Below are 20,922 nucleotides of genomic sequence, written 5' to 3'. Positions count from 1 at the left end.
TGTTTCACTTTCCCTAGTTATCCACTGCTATTTCCTGAGACCACTGTCCAAAATCAACCACCTAAAAAGGAAGCCCTTGTCTCAGGCTCAGTTTTCAAGGGGGTATGCCAGGATAAGAGACCACTAAATAGAATTCATACAGGAAAGGCAGAATAAACACTTGATTCTTTCATTCAATTGATGATATTCAGATTATTGCCCAAGTTACATTTAGTTATGAACTCATGAGCTCATACGTAATCAATTAATTTCAATCAATTTTATTACTTTTTTTTTATGCTCACATTGTTCCTCTCAACCCGTTTATGTTGATGTCTTTGTATCTTTGTCCTGTCCCACCAGTCCTTAAGATTTAAACAGCTTTCTTAATTTCTGGGTCCACAGGCTATTTCAGGTCCATTACATTTTTTTTTTTGTCCGAGTATGCAGTCTACTGTTCCTCCAAAGCATGTCCTTACTTCTTGTTAAGTTACTTTATTTTTGGTAGTTTTATAAATGTATATAACGTATTTACATTATATCCGCCGGTCCCTTCCCCCTACCCAACTATAAGTCCTTTTTTCCCCACAACTCACCGAGCCCCACCCTGATTGGCTAGTTGCTGGCTCTGTTCAGGTTTTATTCCTTTATTCCAGCTTCTTAAGGACCTGTAAAGCACCTGGTTCCCAAAGCACCCCAACTACCAAAGGTCAGCATTCTGACAAACTGCACACTGTGAAGACCTTTCCACCTGGGCCAGCAAACAGTGTGCAAGAATTTTACAACCTCCTTACTTTTTATAGAAAACAATGTCCCCCGCCTCCAATGAACGCAATGTGTCAGAAGTACAACACAGCACTAAATATTCTTATACTGTACAAGTGTCATCACCTCCAGGCCTTCTTAAGGGGTAAACAAACAAATGCTTTTTTTCAATAAATACAAACATTTTCTTACTGAGATACAAGAAATATTTTTAAAAAGAAAAAGTAGTAAACTTACTATTTCTAATTCAACTTTAGTATTATATGGATTCTACTTACTCTGAAAAATGCTCATTCCTAACAATTCTCTTATTTGTTTTTGTATATAATACATGAGATTAGTTTGAAAGTAATAGCATCTCTATTTCTATGAGCAATAATAATGAGACCTGCTCATCCCGGGAATGTAGTCTATGGGCAATGTATGGTGAAAATACCATTTTCTTAAGTCATTTACTTATTTACTGGGTATGGCTATGACGCAGCAACTTAATGTGCAGTTACATCATTTGCTTCAGTTAATTTTCAAATTTTAGGTATTAGATTTTTCTTTTGTATTTCAAATTATTTTGAATACATAAAAACTATACATGATTCTAAAACCAAAGTTATATACCCAAGGGTTATAGAATAGTTACTAGTCTCCAAGCTGATCTCTGTTCCTTCCTGTTCAGAATAGATGCCAAAACATATTCAGAGTTTACCTATCTATTTCAAAAAAAATGTTATACTGACCTGTACCCTGTATTTTTAAATTTGACCCTGAAAGATATATGAAGGGATGGCCCTCATTTTTGTCAGTTGTCATGTGTCTCAAGATAAATCTGCCTTAGTTTATTCAATTAGTCTACACTTTGAGGTTGTTTGGATTATTTCCTATTTAAAACAACGTAGTAATGAACAACCACTTGAAGCATTAATATAATTAATTAATCTTATCAATAAAAAATTATGAGTCATATATTGGGGTAAAAACCTGAAAGATCAGAGAAGCAGGGGAGCAGCCACAGTTACTTCCTATCTCTCCTATTTCTCCATCCAAAAGGGCTGAGATTCTCTCTCCACCTTGCCTTACCACTTTCTGTCTCCTCTCTGTCTACAGTCCTCCAAACCTCTATGGTCAGCTAGAGGCTAGCTCTGCCCTCTGATTCCAAGCAAGCTCTATTTCCCAGAACACAATCAAAATATCACACAACATTTCCCCCTTTTTGTCTAAATAAAAAGTGAAGGTTTTAACTAACATAGCAAAATTATATACAATAAGTACAATAACTGTATACTGGGGACAGATACTCACCAATGTTTAGAGATGACATATCTGGTTGTCACAATTTGGAAAAGGTACTTCTGGGAATCTAGTGGGCACAGGTCAGGGATGCTGCCAAATATCTTACAAGAATTAGGGCAGATTTCTTTCCCCCTCAAGCAAGAATCATGTTTCAAAATGTCAATAATGCTGAAGCTCGGAAACTCTCCTGTATTTCTTTATAAACACACACACACACACACACACACACATACTATTATCAGTGGCAAAGGAAGGGCAGAATTTCAGACACACCACCTCCATGCTCTTGCAAAAGTCACCAGCAATTTAGACATTTCTTTAGCTACAAAGATTTAAGGAAATATGTATTTATCTGGAGGATTAAAGAACAAATATAATTTTAACCTTATAAAACTGATTATCATTAGGTATAATGCAACCTTTTAACTGTAAGTATAAAGGAAACTGCTGGTTATTTAAAGTAAATGAGACCAGAAGTCCCATGAATAATCAAAAACCTGGTTAATAGAGTATGACCAGAGAATAATGTACTTGGCTTCTGTGGAGAAATTAAAGTACATGCTGTGAATTGTTATTAAGGCAAATGCATGAGAAGTTACTCTTAAGGTACCAGGATCGCAAAGAAACAGCCTCAGGTGCACAATATATCACATTCAGTCTCTCTCTCTCTCTCTGGATTTTCATGACTTCTTTCTCCTTGGATAACCCAGAAGCTCAGGCCTTGGAACTTTTTAGAATGGTAAAATACTTCACTTTTCACATTCACTTTTACACAGTAACAGACTTGGGCTTTATTGCTAGGAATGTATCTCTTATATAAAAACTATTTCTAAAAATCAGTTTACCTCCCTTGTGGGGAGACTGTTTTTAAACCTAATTCACCTTCAATAAAATGTACTCCTAAGTTTTATTTACACTGAATTTTTTGCAAATGAAGTAGAATTTTTATTTATTTATTTATTTAGATACAGGGTCTCACTATGGTTCCCTGCCTGGCTAGCCTACAACTGGTTATGTAGACAAGGCTGCCCTTGAACTCAGAGATCCTTCTGCCTCTGCCTCCCAAGTGCTGGCAAGCACCACTATTCTGGCCCTAAAAGAGAAATTTAAAATCACAGGAGATCTGGTATTCAAAGAGATCTCCAGCTAATAAAGCTTCTGTACATAGTAAGTCTCTGTATATAGTAAGTCTTCTGTACATAGTAAGTCTCAGGCCACTGAGGCCTATAACAAAAAGGTCCATCATCATCACACTGACAAGAATCCTTTACCAATGAGAAGAAAAGAATTTTTGGAAGCATATTACTTAATGTTGTTGTTAGGAGTATGTATTCAAATAAGCACATTGTTAAGTCTGGTATGTGGCTCAGAAGTAAAGCACTAGCTAGCCTAGCATTCGTGCATGAGGCCTGGGTTCGCACGCTTGCTTAAACTGATCATAGTAATTTACAATTTGGCTGTGCAGCAATCAGTTTTCCCAAAATGCAGGGAATAGTATTATCATTAAAATGCAACAAAAGACTAAGGGAGCCAATATGCGAAATGCAGTGAGGCCAGTGAATTTTCAATCCTGGAGAGGGAAGCAGACATTTCATTCCATCCTCACAGCATCCTTGTGCAGAAGGCAAAGCTGCTGTCTGGGTTTTTCACAGGAGAAACCCTAACACGTCGTCGGCCAGATCGTTGAGGGAACCAGGGCTCAGCCCCACCGACCCACTTGGGTCCCAGTTCTGCGGGGGGTCCGCAGCACAGACATCGCCAGCTGGAGGGGCGGCCCCTCCAGAGTCCGCGCCCACCACCGAGGGCCTAAGGCGGACCCCACGACCTCGCTGCAGACGCCGACTCAGGACACAGATATCCATTTACATAAGCTTCACTCTGCGCTGGGCCGGGGGAAACGCTCCGGCGACCCCGAAGCTGTCCAGATCCAGAGGGGCGGCTAGGCGACCTAGCCCACTCCCGCAGGACGGACACTCAAGTCGGAGGGCAGGAGCCTCCATCTGTCCCCTCGCCTTCCGGTCACCACCAAAGCCCCGCCCCTCTGGGGCGGTCTCAGCTGTGCCGTAAAGTAAGGCGCACTCCCGGCCGTTCATCAGCCCGCCCCTATCTTTACGGCAGGCCGCATTCCATGCCTCCAATATGGCGCCCCCCATGTAGCCTGCGGCCGTGGTTTTACCACAGGTGGCTAGTGTAGTTCTGAGCTGCGGCTGCCGTCCCGCCAGCTTGCGTTGCAGAAGCAGCAAACTTTGTTCCCGGTTACGGCTCCAGAAAGCCACATTTCTCCGAGGGTCTGTGAACTTTTAGATTCCGAAAGTTCCTCGTCAGCCCTTGTTTCCCGTGCCGTCTCTGGACACCTCCTCTAGGTGCCTGACCCTCTCAGACTCAAAGCTATGAGCCTTCGGCAGCTGCTGTCGCGCTTGTCCGGTTATCTCGGGGCCTCTGGTCCCCCACATCGCCAGTGGTGGTGCTCCAGATCCCTCGACACCATCTCCTCCGTAGGTTCCTGGCGTGATCGGTCCTCCAGGTCTCCAGCCCATTGGAACCAGGTGGTGTCAGAGGCGGAAAAGATCGTGGGTTACCCCGCTTCCTTCATGAGCCTCCGCTGCCTGCTGAGTGACGAGCTCAGCAACATCGCTATGCAGTTGCGGAAGCTGGTAGGGACTCAGCATCCCCTGCTCACCACCGCCAGGTGAGCGACCCACTGACCCACCCGTGCCCGCTCGCCTTTTTATTGTTGTTATTATTGCCAGGACACTCACGCTAACTGAACCTGGGTAGTTCTTTCATCAACCGTGCCCACTCGTCTTTTTTTTTTTTCTTTTTCCCTGGTCAGAACGCTCATGCTAGCTCTGAGCCTGGCCAGTTCTTTTATCCCTTTTTCCTTTGACCTTTTTAGACATTCTTTAGTGTCTCTTTAACATTATTCTATTTGGCTCAGCTCAGTGGATAAGTGGTTTTCTTAAGAGAAAAACTTGGAGGTTTTCACAGTTCCGCTTAACTATTAGAGGTGCAGATGCTTCAGAGACTTGTGAAGATAACAATCAGAGACGTGTATTTATTTAGTCACATTCAAGAAGTGGTATTTTAAAAGTGGAATAGACTAATTTTCATTTTCCCACCTACAGAAAGATTAAGACGGGAGAGACAGACAGACAAAGTAGACAGCTCTTAACACATATCCAGGATTATTCATGTAAAAGTCATGATCTTGAGGCTTTTACCACTTAATGCTAGACCAGCGTTAAACCTGCGTTTAGGGTTTAAGAAAACGGTTTATCGTTTAAAAAACAACTCACACCTCGTGATTTGTAATTTATCTCCAACATTAGGAAGATAACTTTGCCAGTACAGTGCCAACACAGCGACCTGAAATTGATCCCCAGCAAAGGCTGGAGGCTTGTAATCCCAGCACTGAGGATGTAGAGACTGGAGGATTCCTATGGCTTGCTGGTCAGCTAGTCTAGCCAAACCAGCAAACTGTGGGCTAAACAAGAGACCTTGTCTCAAACTCAGTAGTAGAAAAGGAAACAGTACAGTTGGACAGAAAGATGGCGGGTGGGCTTCTGACTGTTGAATGCCATTAGCTCTTAGAGAAATGCAGATTTACATCACTGTGAGATGCTGTCACATGCTTAGGAGAAGGAGTAAGATAAGCACTGACAATCTGACATCCTGGTGAAGAAACAGAAAAAACAGATTTTGCATGCGTTGCTTATAGGAAATGTAAATTGGTATGGCCAATCTGGAAAATGGCAGTTTCTTATAAGATTAAATATATATTATACATCTCATTGATCCAACTCTTAAACATTTATCCCAAAGAAGCCGGGCAGTGGTGGCGCACGCCTTTCATCCCAGCACTCGGGAGGCGGAGGCAGGCAGATCTTTGTGAATTCGAGGCCAGCCTGGTCTACAGAGCGATATCCAAGAAAGGCGCAAAGCTACACAGAGAAACCCTGTCTCAAAAAACAAAACAAAACAAAAAACATTTATCCCAAAGAAATAAACATGTCTATATCAGAACCTATACAGGAATGTTTATAATGTTGAAAGTTGGCTGTAAGTTTGCCAAAGTCTTGTCAGCAAAATGTGGATAATTAAGAGGAAGTTACTCTTAACATGGATATTTGGAATAGTCTCAACCTGAGCAACCCAAATGTCATTTATTGGTGAATGATTGATCAAACTGTGGTACATACATAACCATAAAATTTTATTTGGTGGAGCTGAAGAGATGTTTCAGTCACTAAATTGCCTACAGTGCAAGCTTGAGCATCTGAGGTTAGATTCCAAGTACCCACAAAAAGCTGGGCACCAAGAGTTGTACAAATGGATTCTGTAACCTGAGTATTGGGGTGCAATATGGAAACAGGCTGACCCTTTGAGCCCATCAACCAGCCAGCCTATATAATTAATGAGCTCAGTGAGAGACAAATTGAGTTCAATGAGTTCAGTGAGAGACCGTGTCTCAAAATGTAAGGTGTACACATCTATTTGAACATATATGTGCCCTCCCAAACACAAACACTATTTGATAAGAAAAAAGAATATTGATATCAGTGCATACAACTTGGATGAATCCCAAAGGAATTATTCGAAGTGAGAAATGTTAATTTTATTCTTTAAAATCAGGAGTTACCATGTGACTCAGCCATTCTATTTCTAAATATATTTCCAGAAGAATTTAAAAGAGTCTCAGATATATATATATCTATATATATATATCTATATATATATATCTATATATATATATAGCATTATTTACAATAGCCAGAAGGTAGCAACAGCTCGTGTGTTCATCAGTGGTGAATGCATCAATGAAATGTGGTGTATACATACAATGGAATGTTAATCAACCTTAAAAAAAATCTGGCATATGTTACAACAGAGATGAACCTTGAGAATATATGCTAAGTGAAATGAGCAACCCACATACTGTGTGATTCTACTTACATGAGCATCCTAAGTAGTCAAACTCAGAGGAAAAGGGTAGACACTGAAGAGCAGTTATGCTAGCACTACTGAACTATAGACACTTCAATGAGGACAGGTAGTGCATTTCATCAATGTTTGTTTGTTTGTTTGTGAAGACAGGGTCTCACACTGTAACCCTGACTGACCTGGAACTCTCAGTGATCCATCCCCTGCTTCTGCTTCCTGAGTGTTGGGATTAAAGCAACCAGACCCAGCTTTCTAAAACTAGTTTTTTAAGATCTCAGTTCCACAAGTTTATATTATGTATAATTCCATTTATACAATGTGTTTTTTTAATCTTATTTTTATTTTGGTCAATTTGACACAAGCTGGGGTTATCTGGGAAGAAGGAACCTCAATTGAGAAAATGCTCCTCTCAGGATGGCTTCTAGGCGAGACTGTGGTATATTTTCTTGATTAATGATTGATATAGGAGGGCCCAGCCCACTGGGGTGGTACTACACCCTGGACAGGTGGTTCTAGGTTGTATAAGAAAGAGACTGAGCAAGCTAGTGGGAGAAGCCAGTGAAGAGCCACCTGCCATGGTCTCTGCATCAGCTCCTGCCTCTGGGCTCCTGCCAGTGGACTATGACTTGGATATGTAAGCCAAATCAATCATTCACTCAGTAAGCTGCCTCTTGTCAGTGTTTTATCCTAGCAATAGAAGCCAAACTAAGACAGACAACATTTAAATCATTTAAAAATACCAGAACTATAGAGATGGAGAACAGATAAGTGATTTCTAGATAGGTGACATTGTGGGGAACAGGGAGGAATAAAAATGATGAAAAGCTGTATCATGCTGATGGACCAGTTTGGAGTCTTGTGATGGTGGTTACATGAATCTAGACAAGGGATGAAGCTGCACAAACTGAGTACAAGATTGAGAAGCCGCTGAAAACGAAAATAGAATAAAGTTGATTTGGGGTAGGATTTCAGTATTATGCTACAAGTAAAATTTTGTCACTATTGAGTGAAGCTGGGTCCAAGGTACAGAGAAATCTATCCTATTTTCTCAACTTGTTGTCTATAATTACTTCAATATTTTAAAAAACTTAGAGATACATCACTTCAAATCAAGGCATAGTGGGAATGGGAGGAGACTAGGAGGGAGTGGAAGAGAAGGAGAGATCGTAGACTTGTGTCTCTAATTTCAGTTCTGTAGCTATACAGCATGTGATCCCAGGCAACTCATTTTGTCTTCCTGGGCTTTCAGTTACTAAACAGTGAAGTAAGGGGTTTCCCAAGGTGATTTCTAATGGAATTGCCAGTTCTGAACTGTCGGAAGACTATTGTTGGACCTGGATTTGGCTTGTAAGAAAGACCTTCTCAGTGAAAAAAAATTGAGTGCAGTGGTGCATTGAATATGGTTCTTTTCTCACAATGTAAAAATCTTAAAAGCTCAGAAAACAGAATGTATTTTTCAGACTCATAAGTGGACCTTAATGGATATGAGACTTTATAGCTTTTATTCATCCCAGTGAATGTGAATATTCATTCTGTTACAGAAATATTAATGTTTGATTACAGGTCTGCTTAGTTCTTGCTGAAGTGTAGGATTAAAGCACCTTCCCAAAATCAAAAAAGAGTTACACTATTAAAGATATTTGTTTCAGGGGTGTGTAGTTTGAATATGGCCCCCATAGGCTCAGATATTTGAATACTTAGTCATCAGGGAGTGGCACTATTTGAGAAGGATTAGGAGGTGTGGCTTTGTTGGAGTAGGTGTGGCCTTGTTGGAGGAAGTGTGTCATTGGGGGTTGGCTTTGAGGTTTCAAAAGCTCATGCCAGGCCCAGTCTGTCTCTCTCTTGGCCTGCAGATCAGGATGTAGCTCTAAGCTATTGCTCCAGTGCTGTGAGTGCTCTTATGCTCTTGCCGTGCTCCCCACCATGATGAAAGTAGACTAAAGTTAAATGTTTTCTTTTATAAGAATTGCCTTGGTCATGATGTTTCTTAACAGTAATACAACAGTGACTAAGACTTTGGGGCTTTGGATGAAGGACTGTGGATCTGTCCAAGCTGGACAGGTAGATTATTAGTGTGGAAGCCAAAGGTAGTCATAGTCAGTCACCCTGTTCCTTCCTGCCAACATTTGTGTCCTGTGGCTTCATTGCCGCCTGTCTAATTCAATGTGCATAATATATACTTCAGTCATTTATATTTCTGCGTGGGTCATTCATATTTAAGTATTTTTAGCTTTTGTAAGTTTCCTTGGTATATTATTGTGCTAGTTTTTATTGCCAATTTGGCACAACTTGGAGTTGCTGGGACAGAGGGAACCTCTGTTGAAGAGTTGCCTTGATCAGATTGGCCTGTGGTTATGACTTGATTGATGATTCATGTGGGCGGGCTGAGCGCACTGTGGACAACTCCACACCATTCCCAAGCACATGGATGTGCGTGCTAGCAGAGCCTGGTATGCCTTTAACCCCAGCACTCAGGAAGCAGAAGAAGCAGGCAGATCTCTATGAGTTCATGGCCAGCCTGGTCTACAAAGCGAGTTAAAACGGCCAAGGCTACACAGTGAGATTCTGATTCAAAAAACAAGCAAACAAGGAGAAAAAGGAGGAAAGCAAGCTAGCTAGCCAGCAGAGGATAAGCTTGTAAGCAAGCCAGTAAGCAGCATTCCTCCATGGTCTCTGCTTCAGTTCCTGCTCAAAGTCCTTCAGTGATTAACTGTCACCTGAAGTATAAAAGGAAATTAACCCTATTATTCCCAAGTTGGTTTTGGTCACCGTGTCTGTCACAGTGAAAGCAAAGCAAACTAGACAACTGTCTACTGGGGATAGCGTGCGTGCTTCTGAGATCTCCTGGACGGCGCTTGGTTGTTTAAAAGGTGGCATAGATGGCCCTTGCTGTGAGACTGCTCAAAGTGTTGTGCACACATGCATGCCGGCTTCCTTGAGTGATGTGGCTTTATTTTCTTGATTTATTCTGAACATATTGGGCTTTAAGATTAAAATTTTGTTTAAATACCTTGTCTTTTTGCCTTTGCCTTCAGAGCGCTCTGTTGTCTATTAGATGCAGATAGGTGGGATTCATTAGTACGATATTCTAGGAGAGAAAGCATAGCTTTAGTCTCTTCTCTTAGGGGCGTCGATTCCTTAGAAGAGACAGCTCGTTCCATCCACTCCACTTTAGTCACTTGGCTATCGAGAGAACCCATTAGGTTTTTTTGTTTGTTTGTTTTGTTTCATTTCCTTTTGTTTTTTTTTTAATATGGTGAAATCCTTTAGTGTTCTTTCAATTTGTTATTAGAAATTTAATTTTAGTCTTCTATGTTTATAAAAGACCCTTCCTAGATTCAGTTCTGTAATTACTGACTATAAACCTTTATTACTTACAAAGAACTTTTTCTTGGATGACTAAGAGAAAATTATAAATTTTAATTCATTCCACAAATATTTGAGGTACTCTGGGCATGGGGTGTATAAACACGAATAAGACACAGTTGTTGCCATCCAGGGACTCATGGGAGACAGTGCAGTGAGCAGGAGCTCCTGGCTCAGCCTGGCTTTGCATTCCGGCCCCGCCTCCTCTGAGCTATGTGATCTCAGGCAGCTTCCTTCAGCTCCCTGTGCCCTAGCTTGGATAAGGGTGTACTTAAGTCAGCATTTTAGGAGAGTAAATGAGTTACTGTGGATCGAGTATTTAGAACAGTGCCTGGCACGTAGCAGATCTCCAGATGGCAGCAGCTGTCATTACTATTGGAAATCTGTTTTAGTGGGAACACAAGCCCAGCCTCAGAGTGCCTTGAGAGAAATGTGGCATGTGTGACTAGTGTGCTGTACAGACAAGGAGAAAAAGATGTCTTCCTGGTGAAAGTGAAGATTTCTAAAGGTGAAGTGGCCTGGAAACTGACCTGCATTGGATGAAGAGGAAGGGACTGAAGCAGGAAAATACAGACACAAGAACTGCTTGGCAAATGTAGGGAAATGTGTAGTGTTCAGGGTAAACATGAAATGAAATGAAGCAACAGAAGAGACCGCAAATGTCTGCTTCACGATGGAGTAAGCGATGATGGACTGTAGACTTGCTCCTGTCCTGTAAATAACCAGAAAACTGGGCAGAGCATAGGCAACAACTCTATTTCATTTTATTGCTAAAGACTCTTGTTTGTAGCTTCTTTTAGTAAGGTTTCTACTGCCGTGATAAAACATCATGACCAAAAGCAACTTGAGCAGGAAAGGGTTTATTTCAGCTTACAGGTTACAGTCCATCATGAAGGGAACTCAGGGCAGGAACTCAAGATAGGAACCTAAAGCAGAAGCCGTGGAGGAGTGCTGCTTACTGGTTTGCTTCTCGTGGCTTGCTCAGCCTGCCTGCTTGCTTGTTTTTTTCCTTTTATTTTTTTTGAAATGGGGTATCAGTGTGTAGCCAGCTTTGAACTCATAGAGATGTGCCTGCCTCTGCCTGCCAAGGATTCAAGGCTGAGCCACCATACCTGGCTCAGCCTGCTTCCTGTGTAACTAAGGACCACCTGCACAGGAGTGACAGGGCTCACAGTGGTCTGGGCGCTCCAACATAATTATTAATCAAGAAAACACTCCACGGGCTGCCTGCAGGGAATATGAGGGAAGCACTTTAGCAGCTGAGGTGCCTCTTCTCAGACTGACCGGAAACTGTTCAGGACAGGCTTATCCATTGCACAGAAATAAGGCAGTTTGTTTACGAATACGCCATACAAAACCATTGAGATTATCTCTAGTTTTTGGCTACTGTTAGTGAAGCATCTATAAACTAAACAAAGTTGATTTAAGAGACAAAGGAAAAATTGAGGCCAGATTTTGAGTTGATCTTTACATTGCGTTAAGAAGATATATCCTAAAAAAAAAAAAAAAAAAAGAAGAAGAAGATATATCCTAGCTGGGTGTGTGTGTGGCACATACCTTTAATCCCAGCATTCGAGAGGTAGAGGCTGGTGGATCTCTGTGAATTCGAGACCAGCCTGGTCTACAGAGTGAGTTCCAGGATAGCCAGGACTACACAGAAACCTTGTCTCAAAAACCCAAAAGTAAATAAATAAAATAAAAAGAAGATATACTCTTATCCCACTGTCAGTAAGAGATACATGACCAAATGAGCCCTTTTAAAAGCTGGCTTTAGCAGTTGTAGAGGTCATAAATTGTAGAAAAAATATGCTGGGTGCAGGGAGACCTGGAAGAAGACTGCTGTAGTTCATTAATTTCTTCTTTAGCTGCTAGTTAAATGTGTCCCCTAATGACCAGGTTCTGTGCTTATCATAGAGAATACAAAACCCACCAGATACTAAGTCAGTCACATTGGCCTACTCCTTACCAAGATTCCTAGTTAAATAAAAGAGATATATAAAAGCATCAGGGCAATAAAATACTACATAGATGTTATGATTAAAAGGTTTAAAAGTGAAATGATGACACAGGAAGGAAGAGAGGTTCTAGGGTCAGGGGTAATGAATTGAGAAGTCTCAGGTAGATTCCTGAGCATTGACATCGAGCTGTTCTTGGGGACCTGAGGATGAGGGTGGAATACGAATTTAGGTAGCAGTTGTGGAAATGAAGAGGAAAGAATGGGTTCAAAGGACTTTCATGAAGTGGGACTCAGAGAACTTGATTGTAGAGAACACATCTGAAGTAAACTGAGTAGCTGTTTCTGGAGGTAATAGGGGCTGTTTGCAGGGGGATGTTTGGAGGGCACAGAGAGAAATTTGTGTACTTACTAAGTGTTCCTGGCATGAAGAGACATCTAAAATGCAGTCAGAGGTGGATCAGGTACCAATAAGGAAGGTGGACACCAGAGCCAGAGCTGAAGTGCTCAGCTAGGTAAGACTGAAAGCACAGTGTTGCCAGTCTCTGAAGGATAGTACATAGGATTGTGTCTACATGATTTAATTACAAGCAAATTGACTTGGGATAACTTGACAAGGAGGAGCTAATCAGGCTTTGGGACCTCTGATGGGGACAGGGAAGTGATTGGGAAGCCGGAAACAGGAATGGCCAGTCTCTAGGGCAGCACTGGGTCAGAAGCCTTGGCTCTGGCCGGATTAATCCTTGGATGGATCCTCTAGCTTCAGAGTCCCATGGGAGGCAGCCTGGCCTTTCTTGCATCATAAATCTAGTCCAAATGAGTTTGCTGTAGCCAGCAGTGTGTTCTTTGATCAGCCCTGCATAAGTCTTGGCCACCTCTTGGTCAGTTGGGTGATAAACTGATATATTTCACAGAGTAAGAGAAAGAAATTTCCCTAAAGAAGAAATGAAATGTTGCAAGACAAAAGGTAGCATCCCTTTGCCTGACTTTCCTGTGCCCCTACTTTGTTATTTGTATAGATAGTTTAAAGGATGCCCCACCTAATCTGATGCAGTTAGTCCTCATGGCCTCTCCAGAAAGGTCACTTACTGTCCAGCTTAGGGCCTCTCAGTGGCAGCTGATCTCTAATCATACTGTGGCTTGAAAGGGAAAAATCAGTAGCCATCTTAAGAGACACTTCCCCATCCCCTCCTCCAAAGGTATTTGCTGACCAGCAGTTTTAGAAGTGACCAGAAGTTGAACTTATAAGGCTGGGACAATAAATCTATGTATCCTGGACTTGGCAAAACAAGATATGGGCAGTAATGGGCTCAACTGACCTCAGAGGAGAGTAGGACTGGAACAATAAATCTGAATGTATCTATCCTGGGTTCAACAAAAGCAGGACATAGGGAGTAAAAATTTATGTCTCTGTAGATACCCTGAATCCTGTTAGCCATCAGTAACCTCATGCTTATAGTTCAGCCAGTAACTTCAAAGAACTGCCTCACCCCTAACCCCCTTGTCCAATCCCAAGCTGCATGTAAACCTTTCCTATATAAACCCCTTAAAGTGAGTGCTCAGGCCGTTCTCCTCCACCCGCTGTATCTGTGTTGGATGTTGGATGGCGGACCAAGCTTGCTTGTTTTGTTATTAAAAACCTCTGTGTGCTTGCACTGGATATTGGCTCTGTGATGGTCTTGCTTGGGGGTCTTACGACCTGGGCACAACAGGCTCAGCTTGCTGGTTGTTTAAATTGTGAGTTAAATGATAGATTGACCGGCTGCCATTGTGCCCATCTAGATAGAGAACAGAGTAGGGCAAGGAAGGAGACAGCAAGAAGCCTTGATACAGAAACAATGGCTAAGGGTCACCTTTCCACTTTCACTTTGTCTTCCCCCCAGAGTTTATTCAGGTCAGCGGTGCTTCCCGTCCCAGCCGAGGGACTGTATTTCCTGACCTTCCTTGTCGTCGGAGTGGCCGTGTGATTAACTTTTGGCAAAATAAAATAAATAAAAGGATAAAGAAGAATGGGTAGAAATACTCAAAAGGAGTTGGGGGGCTCTGTCCTGCACCCCAGCCCCTTCTCTCACCCTGCTGCTTTGAATGCTGATGTAGTGGGGTCTGGAAGTCAGTTTTGAGTGCCGCATCTTGTGAATGCTGGACTGGACAGTGGGAAGCATCCATGCTGGTTTTCACATAGTTCTATATGACCGCTTCTAGCCTGCTTTTACATAAAAAAGAAAATGTTTCTTACTGCTTATACTGTTAGTTTGGATTTCAAATAACAAACGGTAATACTGGATCATAGCTAAATATGTACCAAGTGAGAATCTTGGGTTATAGTTGCAAATGGTCATGACTTCAGCTAGCTAGGATTCTTTGCTTGGTGGGTCGATTCTTACCCTCATCATGGAGGGTTTAATTTAATCATTTATGGCCTAGCCCAGTTGTCTGTATGTAGAAATTATAAAGTAGCATGACAGGAGAGTCACAAACACAGAATACACATCTCTTCTAAAGACAAATTGCTCTTTGTGCTCATTCTGGGTTCCATTGTGACTAGGATATATATACACACCTTCTTGGTAACTGTTGTATCTCTCTATTTAAGTCTCCGTTGCTTTTTTTCTGCCATGATGAACCAGATAGCAACCTTAGCTTGTAGTTTAGAACAGCATTATTGAGTCTCTTAGCAGAAACACTCTTTCCCTGGACACAAAACCTTTCCTAGTCTTAGAGGAAACAAAATCTCGAGAAATCATTAGTTGTAGTTGTGACAAGTGCTGTGTCCAGTGCTAGTTCAACTCACAAACTGCATTCCACAACAGTAGCCCAACTTTCCAACAGGGCAATTCCTTGTGGGAGCCTGGCCCATGTGGTTTTGGGCTGTTTTACCATAATGTGAACCAGTTGCTTCTGGAAGGTGGTAAGAATGCATGTTTAAGCACACAGAAACCCTCGATTACCAGCTAATCATGGTTTTATTCATCTGAGGTACCGTTGAGTTGGCTATCATGTGAACACATGAGTCAGTCCACAGGTCATTCATTGCGTTGGTAACAGTATGACAAAGAAATCACATACAAGCACAATCAATGTTTCTTCTGAGGAGTTTGGCAGATTGCTAACATCTCTGTTGTGAGGAGTCACCAGACTCTGTTCCTTCTGAGTAAATGGCTCATCTGGAGGACTTTACATTTTGGTGATACTTAGCACTGATGCCACCAAGTTAGCCTTGGTAGAAAGATGTCCTTGTTAGCGAGGACATGTTTAGCCTTCCAGCTGTCAGAACTGCCACTTAGTGAAGGGCTCAATTGACCAGGCCATTCTTTCTTTTCTAGTGAGGTAGTTTTAGGGTCACATGAACACATATTTTCAGGTGTTGTCCCATTCCAGAGATTTACCCAAATTGTCCTTCTCAAAACTACCTTGTCACTGACTGTCTAGACATGCCCTATCTCAGTTCTTGTCATTCAGCCCCAGTCTATTAGACATGTCCAAAATTGCCATGTGAATCCTAACCCCAGACTACTTAAGAAACATAATGAATAAGGGCATGCCCAACTCTCTGTCTTCCCCGTAGGGGAAGATCTCACCTAATTCTCAGGATCCCCCTGAATGGAGTTGTGCAGTAACCATGCACTTCCGCTAATTCTAATACAGTATGTAGGTCTTTCTGTAACCAGGGAGCCATTTTATCCCTCTCAAGCTTGGTGGTCACAGGGAACTCATGAAGCTGTAAGAACAGATTGAGAGCAAGATGGACATAGCAGGAGGATACTCAGGAGATACTTTGCCAGCAATCTGATTTACAACTCAGTTGTGCCTTGAGAATCCATTTGGGCCTGCTGGAATTTCGAATTAAATGCATCCAATAATAACTAATGATGAGCAGTTTGACTGCATGGTTACTTAATGTTCTAGTCAGGTTTCACTAGAGTCCAATGGTAAGCCAAGAGCTGTTTCTCAAAAGGAAATAGTTACTTAAGCTGCTTGCTAAAATGGCTGTTGGCTTGTTGCAAAACCTTAGAGGTTAAGCTGTTTCCATTGAGGGTTTTTCGTAGGCTCATACAACATCATGCTATGTCAAAACATTTTAAAAATCGTCTGTCTAATAAGAAAGTGGGGAAAGGAGGTTTGTCCATACACAGAGTGCTCCATCCAGAGCCTGTCAGTGTGTTTGTCTTTTAACAGTACACTCTCTTCAGAAATTCTAAATACAGTGGAATACAGTGATAAGAAGGAAAGAGAATTTCATCAGCTCCCATTTTGTTGATACAGTAGTCCTCCCCTCTGACCTAGAGAGCCACTAGAGGGATTCTGACAGTATATTGGACTATCTGGAATTTAGGATAACTGTATGGGCTCTCATGTTGACTACTGTGAGGGGAGACTGACTCCACCCTGCTTCATTCGTGTGTGTGTGTGTGTGTGTGTGTGTGTGTGTGTGTGTGTATGCCTTACCAGTCCAGCTAATGGACCTGCACTGTTAACATTTCTAAAAGAATATTTTTACTTATTCTTTGACAATTTCATACATGTATACAATGTATCTTGATCATATTCCCCCCTGCTTCTCTCTCCCAATTTTTCCCTTTTATTTATGTATATATGTGGATATGCATATGCCACAGTGTATGTGTAGAGTTCAGAAGACTCTTGACTTGTGGGAGTCAGTTTTCTCCTTCCATCATGTGGGTACCGGGGATTGAACTCAGGTGGGTAGACTTGGTAGTTAAGCGTCTATGCCCACTGAGCTATTTAGCTGGCCCTGTGCTAATAACTTTCAAAGGAAAATATTTTTATTTTATGTCTATGAGTGTTTTATATGCATGTATGTATGTAATATGTGTGTGCCGGTGCCTTTGCAGGCCAGAAAAAGGTGTTGGATCTCCTGGAACTGGAGTTACTGACAGTTGTGAGCTGCTATGTGGGTGCTGATGACTGAATCTGGGTCCTTTGTAAGAGCCATCTCTCCAGCCCCTTGCTAATAACTGTAAAGGGCCAGTGGATTGTTGATGGAGTCTCTGCAGGAAAACGGACCATGAAGAGGTGAAAACCCACTTGGTTCACATTAACTTTGTCCAGAAGGTCTGATGCCGGGGAGTTTTTGCCAGCATATTTAAACCGGTATAATCTGAGAAGAAGTTTCCTGGTGTACTACAGCTCTCTGGTGCACAAGGACACATAAGTACATCGAACTCATCTTGGAGTACTTGTCATTTCTTCCAAGAAGGTGGGTTCTGGAGATAGGCTGCCTGGACTGGCTTAAGGGCCTACGGAGGCTCTGGCCTGGTCTCAGTCGTACAGGTACCGTAGAGGCCATTTGCACTATTAACCACCTCCGGTCCTGATTGTCGGGGCTTGATATGGCCTTCCCAACAGACAGTGCAGATCACCAGGCTATTAATGACCTCTGATTCCCAGCTTTCTGCATGGAAGAATCAGTTTTATGTCTGTTACTTTGAGAGGACAATCTTGTGTGCTTTAACATTCCTGGTTTCTCTGGAGATCTGGGGGCACAAGGACCTTCGTGTTATACTCCCAACAGATTTTATTATTTGGGGGAGCCTGTTCTCGGGTTCCTCGTGGCTTTACCCAGCAGGTCGGCATAGAGGATGATTAGGACCACGGGCCTGAGTGCAGGTGTCTGAGATGGTCTGCTCTTGGCTGTGCTGGGGAGGAGGTCTTTTGCTCCGCCCCTTGGCATCTCTATAAAAACCCTGGGGCAGAGACAGTCGGGGGCCGTTGGAAAAGGTTCCAGGCCCTCTCGAGGCTATCCTTTATTTTCTATCTGTTTATCTCCTCAAGATTCTCTGCAATAGATCCTTCTATCTAATATTTCCTGCTGCTCGCACTCAAGAAAACTCTGGGGAACTGTGGGGGTGGTGGGTAAACGCCCCACAATTATTATTTCTTTTGTTTTGTTTTTTTGCTAGGTTATGATTCATTTGGGGAAAGCACATTCCAAAATATACAGCCTTTCTATCGTTCAAGGAACTACTTCAGGGCTCTTTGGTTTGGGTGGGAGTTTTTGATTCTCTCATATCTCAGATAAGTTCATTGGATCTGGAGTTGCTTTAGTTTAAATCAAAACCAATCTTAGTTGTCTGCCTGTTGCTTAAAGTACTGTAATCCTTACATTAATTCTTTGTTTAGGTTTTGACAAATTAGAATTTAGACATTTTTCTTATCTTGATCATTACTACTGTACTAACAGTTGGTCTCTATTATTACTGTGGTACAGGATTGCTTCTTACTGTTCCATAGGATTCAGAATCTTCTTCAGCAACACCTAAGAGATGTAGCTTAGTTCATAGAGTGCTTGTGTAGCATGGACAAAGCCCTGGTTCATTAGGGTTCATACCAATACCACATGCAGCCGGGTGTGGTGATGGCACTCCTGGTGGAGGTGGAGACAGGAGGATCAGAAGTTCAAAATCATCCTCAGCTATAGAGAGTTCAAAACTAGTATGTACCATGTGAGACCTGTCTCAAACCAAACAAGGAAAAACAAAACATCTTAGCAGCTCATTCGGCCCGGCAAATACCCATCTATGCTTGTGGTTTAAGGAAAGGTTCAGTGAATGTTCTTCTAAAAACAGCTCCTAGAGGAGGTTTCAGAAGTGGGTCCTGGGTGTTAGCCCTTCAGAGAACACTCACGAGGTGCAGGCTCTAGGAGTAAGAGTGTCCTTCGGCAGTGCAGCTGGATTTGCTTCCTCTGTGACTCACCGGGGTTTTCACAGACTTTTCTTTTTTCTTTTCGTGTACTGAAATTTCATTTTAACAAACACTTAAAAATAGCTGTAAACATTACTATTCTTCCAGAATCTCCTTGGAATGTTATTTCATTGGCTTCAAAGATTTTTTTTTTTAAAGCAAACTGAATTGGTTTTATTTACAGCATTGTGAATGTAGAGAGGTCTAATGAATATTGTTATATTCCAATGTTTTGAATTTGCCAAACATTGATAATTTGTATGAACATAGTCTTGATAGTGTTTGGAATAATAATTATAAGGGATTTGTGACATGGTTTTTGTCAGATTGTTAAATATCACCAAATCAAATTTATTCATGGAATGAAAGTGCCATTTTGAATCTTCTGCTTTGTTGACTTTCCTCTCTAACTTCAGGCCATTTCTTACTCCATTCTTCCCTTGTCTTTCTTAGGCTCCCTCCCCATTATTAAAGTCATGATTCAAGATGTCAGGTTAAGGACTGCTTTAGTCCTAGGTTCCCCATCACTACCTGAGGATGGAGGAGAGGTAGGGCACAACCAGATCTTCCCTGGAAAGCTGCTTTGTGTCTAGATGATGTCTGTGATGCTTAGTATTAGTTGTCTACCTGACAGAATCTAGAATCACCTAAAAGATAAGCCTCTGGGCACACCTGTGAAGGATTATCTAGAGTGGGTTAGCCTCTTGTCAGGCCTGTGAGGGATTATCTAGAGTGGGTTAGCCTCTGGTCAGGCCTGTGAGGGATTATCTTTAGTTAAATAAAGTGGGAAGACTCACCCTAAACATGGGCAGCACCATTCCTGTGGGCCAGGGTTCTGAACTGAAGAAGGAGAAAGTAAACTGAGCACGGGTATCCATCACTCTGCTTCTTAATTGTGGATGTCATGTGACCAGCTACCTCAAGCTCCTGCCACCTTGTTTCTCTCCATGCTGGATGTGACCTTGAACTGTGAGCAACAATAAACGATTCTATCCTTAAGTTGCTTTTGTCAAGTCCTTTATTCCAGCAGTGTGCAAGACAGGAACCTAGGACAGAGACAGAGGACTTACATAGCAGCAGTGCCATTGGCACCTGGATGTATCGCCCCCATTGTGTGACAATATTTCTGGCGAGATGTGAACAGAAATCTACTTACCCCAGATAAGGAACTGATGACAAACCGAAGTGAGGGTTCCACCAGAGTCCATTTAGTGAGCCAGTGAGTTTGTTGGGGTTCCTTACAGGAGCAGAAATGACTTGAAGACAGCTGCATCCCCAAAGCCACCACAACAAGGATGATGGCTCACAAAAGCTGGGAACCTGGAGGACATTGTACAGCCCGAAGACATCTCAGCAAGTTGGAGAGTCCTTTCTGGGCTGGTCTGCGTCTCAGCAGTCCACTTATATATGCTTGGAGAGGCAGGGCGTCTAGTGAATCGTCAGGTTCCAGAACTTCTGGAGCTGTTTACTTCTGAGTTGTTCGGAGCCACCCTCCAGGACGGAAGCTTCACCAGTCTTTTTGACCGCTGTGTCTTAATGAGATTTCTTCTAAGATAGACTGGGAGCAAACTGCTGTGTGACACTCCATTGCAATGATCCATTTTGTGGTCATTTTTTGCAACAGTGGAAGTCCTGGTGATTCTTCAATAAGTTTCTGGTCTGGCCTATATCTCTGTACAGACACGTGGCCGTTGAATGGACAGTCTTACAGTTCTTCATTTGGGCCTTGATATCTTCTGATAGGGTGCTAGCTCCTAAAGATGCCCTGAAGGAGCATGCTGCTCCAGTGCCCCTTGGCCTGAACTGTTTTCTGCTGCTGTATGCTCGAAAGGAATGCTGCTTAGTTTTCCCAGGACAAATTCTATGGCATATATAGACTTTTATTAAAAGCATTTTATGTATTTTTAAAAATTATTTTCTCACATATT

General features: G+C 42.2%; 1 protein-coding gene across 1 annotated transcript in view; it reads left to right on the top strand.

Moving 5' to 3' along the window:
- Positions 1-4,165: 4,165 nt before the first annotated feature.
- The window catches only part of Pdss2 (decaprenyl diphosphate synthase subunit 2), a 237,460-nt gene continuing 220,703 nt past the window's right edge, over positions 4,166-20,922 (top strand). The window contains exon 1 of the mRNA XM_059272457.1: positions 4,166-4,720. Coding sequence (XP_059128440.1) covers positions 4,422-4,720 — 299 coding nt within the window. The 5' untranslated portion in view covers positions 4,166-4,421. The remainder of the gene's footprint in view (positions 4,721-20,922) is intronic.

Source organism: Peromyscus eremicus, chromosome 8b, assembly GCF_949786415.1.
Source record: "Peromyscus eremicus chromosome 8b, PerEre_H2_v1, whole genome shotgun sequence".
In the NCBI taxonomy this organism is placed as follows: Eukaryota; Metazoa; Chordata; class Mammalia; order Rodentia; family Cricetidae; genus Peromyscus; species Peromyscus eremicus.
Note: the sequence above shows the minus strand (reverse complement) of the source record. Positions and strands in the feature narration are given on the sequence as shown.